Here is a 7,500-nt window from a genome sequence, read left to right on the forward strand (position 1 = left end):
CCCTTCATTTATTGAGCTAAAAGTGACCAATATTTGAGTTTCTTCAGCTGAACCTAAAAGAAGACATTTTGAAGAATGTTTGATACTGGTAACCATTGACTTCCTTTGCAGGGAAATACGAATACTATGGAAGTCAAGTATCAATTCACATAAAGAGTGAAATATTCAATTTATTGACTTAAAAATGATACAAAAATTTGAGTTACTTTCTTCTGTTGAACACAAAATAAGATACTTTGAAGAATGTTAGAAACTGGTCCCCATTGACTTCCATTGTAGGAAAATACTAATGCTATGGAAGACATGTTTTGATTTACATAAAGAGTGAAAACATTCTCTTCATTTCTTGACCTAATAGTGACCAATATTTGAGTTTCTTCTGCTGAACTTGAAAGAAGATATTTTGAAGAATGTTGGATAATGGTAACCATTGACTTTGGTTGCAGGAAAATACAAATACTATGGAAATCAAGTTTCGATTCAAGTTACGAAAGAGTGAAAACATTCTCTCAATTTATTGACTTAAAAGTGATACAAACATTTGAGTTTAATTTCTTCTGACAAACACAAAAGAAGATATTTGGAAGAATGTTGGATACTGGTAACCATTCACTTCTACGCTCTAAAACTACTACTAGGGAAGTCAAGTTTCGGTTTACATAAAGAGTGAAAACATTTTCTTCATTTATGGACCCAAACGTGATAAACATTTGAGTTACTTTCTTATGTTGAAAACAAAAGAAGATATTTTGAAGAATGTTGGAAACTTGTTACCATTGACTTACATTGTAGAGAAAAAAATGAATACTATGGAAGTCAATTAAAAAAATGAAGTTCCAATTATCCGCACACACAACTCTTAGTCGTCTCTTAAAGCGATAGTGCACCAAAAATTCAAACATACTCTTAATGTACTCACCCAAAAGTGATTCAAAACATTTCTATCTACTTCTGAACACACAAGAAGACATTTTAATCAATGTTGGAAACAGGTAACCATTGAATTATACAGTATAAATAAAAAAATTATATTATTAAAGTCATTGGCTATTGGCTTCCAGCCCTCATACTTATAGCATATTGTAAGATGGTGAACGGATAGTGAGTAAATGATGACAGAATATATATTTTTGAGTGAACTATCACTTTAAAATAGCAAATATGTCCACCTAAATACATGTTGGGATGATGCAGGATTTGCTTTTGGGCCAAATTAGTACAAACAGATGTTTATTTATTGCTGACAATGATCATCTGCCCTGAAGATGTTTCCAACTACATTTCCAAATGTGTTTTAAATGCATATCGATCTTAAAGTTCGACAGACAGCCGAACATTAGACTGAGCAAAGCTCTTTGTTTGACTAAATTATTTAATTTATAAAAAAACTCTAAATAAGCGTTTGGAGACACTAAAGCGATTGCAGAGAATGGGTTGGGAAGGAGGATTGGTGCACTGAGGGTAATCATCATGAATAAAACATGCAGGAATGCTGGCGATCGTGTTGATTCTGTGCGTGTTGTGAGTATTTGTGGATCGTCTGGGCAGGAATTGGAATTTTGCTCATCAAACATAAACGTCTCCAGCTGCAAACAAGCCACAAACAAACAGCCCGAGACAGCAAATATAACCACAGCATTTAGCACTGCAAAACATGGAGCGATTCGACAGAAAATGAACTTTAGGAATGAAGCTGATAAGGCATTTAATAAATCAGTCTTCGTAATAAAAAAAAAAAAAATAATAATAATAATTAATTAGCAAAAATGCTTTTCTTACGTAGTTTTGTCTTTTCTTTAGTCCAAAAATCTAGTTTTTTTTATCAAAAATAATTTTATAGACATTAAAAAAATATTGAAGAAAAGAATTTCTGAAGTGAAAATTAAATAATGAAAAAAAAATGTATTGACGATTAATTTGATAAGAAACAATCAATCAGTCTACCAACCAACCAATCAATCAGCCAGCCAACTAACCAACCAACCAACCCAACTAACCAACCAACCAACCAACCAAACTAACCAACCAACCAATCAAACAATGAACCAACCGACCAACCGACCAAACCAAACCGAACCAAACCAAACTAAACCAACCAATCAGCCAAGCAACTAACCAACCAACCAATCAAATAACCAACCAAACCAAATTACCAACCATTCAAACCTAATTACCAACCAACAAATCAACTTACTAACCAAGCAACCACACCAAATTACCAACCGACCAATCAACCAACCAACCAAACTAAATCAACCAAACCATACCAACCAAAAAATCTAACCAGCCTGTCAACACACCAAACAAACATGCCAACCCAAACCAAACCAAACAACTAACCATTCAACCAAGCCAACTTACCAACCCAAACCAAACCAAAACAAACAACTAACCAGTCAACCAAACCAACCTACCAACCAACTAACGAACCAAACAACCAACTTACCAACCAACTAACCAACCAAACAACCAACCAAACCAACTTACCAACCAACCAATCAACCCAACTTACCACCCAATAACAGCCAAACAACCAACCAAACCAAATTACTAACCAACCAAACCAAAATTACCAACTAACCAACCAACTTACCAAACCAATTTACCTACCAACCAACCAAACCAAATTACCAACTAACCAACCAACCAACCAACCAAACCAACTCACCTACCAACCAACCAAACCAAATTACCAACTAACCAACCAACCAAACCAACTCATCTACCAACCAACCAAACCAAATTACCAACTAACCAACCAACCAACCAAATCAACTTACCTACCAACCAACCAAACCAAATTACCAACTAACCAACCAACCAACCAAATCAACTTACCAACCAACCAATCAACCAAACCAAACCAAGCAAACCAAAAACCAATCCACCAAACCAACTTACCAACCAACCAACCAAACCAAACCAACTTACCAACCAAACAACCAACAAGCAAACCAACCAACCAAACAACTAAACAAGCAAGCAAACCAACTTACCAACCAGTCAATCAAACTAACTTGCCAACCAACAAACCAACCAATCAACCAACCAAACTAACTTACCAACCAATCCACCAAACTAAACCAGACCAGACCAGACCAAACTAGACCAAATAAGCCAACCAACCAATAAATCTATCTATCAATCAAACTGGTGTATTGATGGTCCTAATATAAAAGATAAAATACAATCCAACAAAAAATGGGTAAAGAAATCTGACTAAACAACTGTCAAACGTCACTGTGCTGAGAACATAATACATATTTAGTTTTTTTTTTTTTGAAGCTGCGGTGTGCCAATTAGTTATGAAAGTTACTGCAATCAAACAATCAATGAATCAATCAAGTGACTGTTTATGCACAATAAAAAAAGCATGTAAAAAAGGAGATTTTCCACAAGAATATAAATTCTGTTACAATTCACTCGACTTCCTCTTGTTCCCAATCTGCAAGAGCTTCTCTCTCCAGTTGAACAAAAAAGAAGATAGTTTAAAGAATGCACTGCATAGCTGATTATCACTGATTGTCTAGTTACCATCACTTTTTCAAAATTATTTCTGTTGTTTCAGCAAAGGAAAGGAACTCATACAGGACTGGAACAAGTAGAGGGTGAGTACAGGATGATTAGTCCAATACTCAGACGGGCATCAAAAAAGTCATTCCTTTGCCTTCAAGATAAGAAAGTGAGTTTGTACCAGCATGTGGGTGACCCTTATAATGGATTTTGAGCATGCGTCAAGTCCTCCATCAGAGCCAGCGATGGTCTGTAAACGCTGTGAGCAAATGTTTGTACAGTCGAGCACCACTGGGAAAACTTACAAAAGAGCCTGTGATTCTCTTTACTGTAATGCCACGAGTCTCAGACAGACAAAGCCTGTCAGGAGACCCTGCTGGGAGGCCAGAGCTTCTGCTGACAAAGGTACATGTCTGTCAGCCGGAGGAAAAGTCTCTGAGAATCTTTTGACCATTTTATCTGAAGCTGTCCGGAGGCAATATGAAACGTTTATGAAACACGTAAATAAGGTCCACAAGAGCAGTTTGTTGAGGACTAGAGGCTACTCCAGGCAATATGGTTGCAGGACAATATTGAGTGAGACTGGCATAGAACACCTGCAGAAACTACATTAACAGTTAGCTAAAAACCATTGACATAGCAACCTCTACCAACAGCCTAGCAACAGACCATCAACCACTTAGTAACTCTGTTGGAACCACACTTCCATTAAACCAAAAACACACTGCATAACAACCACATTACAAGTCTGAAGAACCTTCCACATTAGAAACACTTTCCATAGCAACACCCTAGCAACCACCTCACATCTATGCAACAGCCACAATAAAACTTAACTTATAAGGCTGCATAGCAACACCCTAGCAACTATATTAGAAGTTTACTTTAAAAGGCAACACACTAGCAACCACCTATTCCAACCACACTACAGTGGACAAATACCGTGCACAGCAACAACATTGCAGCTCTGCTACAGCTAAACTAAACATTACTTATAACACTGCATAGCAACACCCTAGCAACCACCTATTCCAACCACTCAAAAGTGCACAAATACACTGCATAGTAACACCCTAGAAACCACCTTGCAGCTCTGCAACAGCCACGCTAAAAGATAACTTATAAGGCTGCATAGTAACACCCTAGCAACTACATTAGAAGTTACTTTTAAAAGCAACACCCTAGCAACCAGCTTTTCCAACCACACATAAGTGCATGAATACACTGCATAGCAACACCCCAGCAACTACATTGCAGCTCTGTTACAACTATACTAAACATTAACTTATAACACTGCATAGCAACATCCTAGCAACCACCTATTCCAAACACATTTAAGTGTACAAATACACTGCATAGCAACACCTTAGCAACTGCATAGCAGCTCTGTTACAGCTATACTAAACAGTAACTTATAACACTGCATAGCAACACCCTAGCAACCACCTATTCCAAACACAATTGCACTAAATACACTCTGCATAGCAACACCCTAGCAACTGCGTTAGAGGTTTACTTCTAATTGCAACACCCTAGAAACCACCTATTTCAAACACACTAAAGTGCACAAATACACTGCATAACAACACCCTAGCAACTGCATTAGAAGGTGACTTTTAAAAGCAACACCCTAGCAACCACTTAGTAAGGCTGAATAGCAACACACTACCAAAGCCAGCATCAACAACACAAGATGTTCACTTTACACAGCAACACCCTAGCAACCACCTAGCAATGCTGCTGCAGCCACAATAAAAGTAAATTTAAAAAATGCATAGCAACACCCTAGCAACCAAAACAGATCTGCAGTAAACACCCTAGCAACCAAAATAGATATGCGATAAACACCCTAGCAACCAAATTAGATCTGCAGTAAACACCCTAACAACCAAAATAGATTTGCAGTAAACACCCTAACAACCAAAATTGATCTGCAGTAAACACCCTAACAACCAAAAAAGATCTGCAGTAAACACCCTAACAACCAAATTAGATGTGTGTCAAACACCCTAACAACCAAAATAGATCTGCGGTAAACACCCTAACAACCAAAATAGATCTGCGGTAAACACCCTAACAACCAAAATAGATCTACGGTAAACACCCTAACAACCAAAATAGATCTGCAGTAAACACCCTAACAACCAAAATAGATCTGCAGTAAACACCCTAACAACCTAAATAGATCTGCAGTAAACACCCTAACAACCAAAATAGATCTGCAGTAAACACCCTAACAACCAAAATAGATCTGCAGTAAACACCCTAACAACCAAAATAGATCTGCGTTAAACACCCTAACAACCAAAATAGATCTGCGTTAAACACCCTAACAACCAAAATAGATGAGCAGTAAAACTTTCTAAATGGGAACATCCTAGCAACTGCCTTGTGATGCTGTAGTAACCTCATAGAAGTTGAATGCATTAAAACACTATGCGATAACAGTCTACTGAGCAATCACAACAGCCCTACGAGTTTTGCAAAGTCAGACAGCACTAATGTTTGTATTTGCAGTCGGAGAGTGAACTGCCTTTTAAATATCTGCAAGGTTAACCTAAAAATACAGGTTAGTGATTAATAAGTGTGTTTTATAATATCAGGAGCATGCATTAATATTCTACAAGGTCACATTATGCCTGAATCGTTTGTCATTTTCCAGCGACTTTAGAGATACATGAAGGTGCTTACAGGCGTAATGAACAGAAGATGAAAAACATCTTCATACGATTTGTTTTTCATTACATTTAAAGGAATCGTCTCAAAATATCTTCAGGGTGATTTCACTTTGGTAAAGTAATATCTAAATAAAACATATTCACATTTGAAATGATATACATTTTTAAATGAAACTATACATATTATACACATATCTTCCCTTGGATTTTGAGATACACACACTTATTCACACACATACACTATGGACAATTTAGCTCACCCAATTCATATTATATTATAATTATATATATATATATATATACAGGGCTCAACAATAAGGACTGCCCGGTGGCCCAGGGCCAGTGTGAGAGACGCTTGGGACAGTAGACCGGATCATTACTGGCCCGATTGGGACAGTGCTGCCTTGTCAGTCACTAACATTTAATTTGTCTGTGACTATTTGTGCATTTTAAGTTTGTGCTTTTAAATCTTTAAATGCTACCTTCTCTGTAATGTCGTAAACAACATATTGCGATTCGTCTTGTATGATTGATTTAACCATGCTATTTTTTTTTTTGTAACCTGGTAACAACCAGTACAGCGTAGAAACAGCAACATGGCGGCAACATCAAATTATGAGGCTAAACGAAAATGTCTGTCTCTAACATCTTGGAAGTAGACAATTATGTGGCAACCACACGACAAAATAATAATGAAGTGATGTTATGCATAGTTTGCCGTCAGTTTGACAAGTCAGCCACTTTTTGTTAAATAATTTTAAACTGCAATAAAGTACCTCCACATTCTCCATACTGCTCTTTTTGTTTGCATAACACTTATATTAACAATTGTTTTTTAAATATTGAAATTCTAGATTTACAGACTTTATTTTTGACACATTACTTAAAATATGTGGCCAAAAAATAGCTATTAACTTCCCTTTTTTTTGGTGGGGCCAGTGAAAATTTTGGCAGGGCAAGTAAAAATCTAAACCACTTGCCCGATCGGACCAGTAGAAAAAATCCTTAGCGTTGAACCCTGATATATATATATATATATATATTAACCAGTGACTTTATTAGGTACACCTTACTAGTACCGGGTTGGACCCTCTTTTGCCTTCAGAACTGCCTTAATTTTTGTGGCGTAGATTCAGCAAGGTACTGGAAATATTTCTCAGAGATTTTGCTCCATATTGACATGATAGCATCAGGCAGTTGCTGCAGATTTGTCGGCTGCACATCCATGAAGCCAATCTCTCATCCCACCACATCCCATAGGTGCTCTATTGAATTGAGATCTGGTGACTATGGAGGCCATTTGAGTACT

The 7,500-nt window shown here is 37.0% G+C and overlaps 1 protein-coding gene across 3 annotated transcripts in view; it reads right to left on the reverse strand.

Moving 5' to 3' along the window:
- The window catches only part of gpc5a (glypican 5a), a 298,845-nt gene that overhangs the window by 198,943 nt on the left and 92,402 nt on the right, over positions 1-7,500 (reverse strand). The window contains exon 6 of one of the 3 annotated variants that reach the window (XM_087235921.1): positions 867-1,586. Within the exon in view, the coding sequence (XP_087092047.1) occupies positions 1,469-1,586 (118 nt within the window). The 3' untranslated portion in view covers positions 867-1,468. 3 annotated transcript variants of the gene reach the window in all.

Source organism: Danio rerio, chromosome 1 (genome assembly GCF_052040795.2).
Source record: "Danio rerio strain M-AB ecotype USA chromosome 1, GRCz13ab, whole genome shotgun sequence".
NCBI classification, from domain to species: domain Eukaryota; kingdom Metazoa; phylum Chordata; class Actinopteri; order Cypriniformes; family Danionidae; genus Danio; species Danio rerio.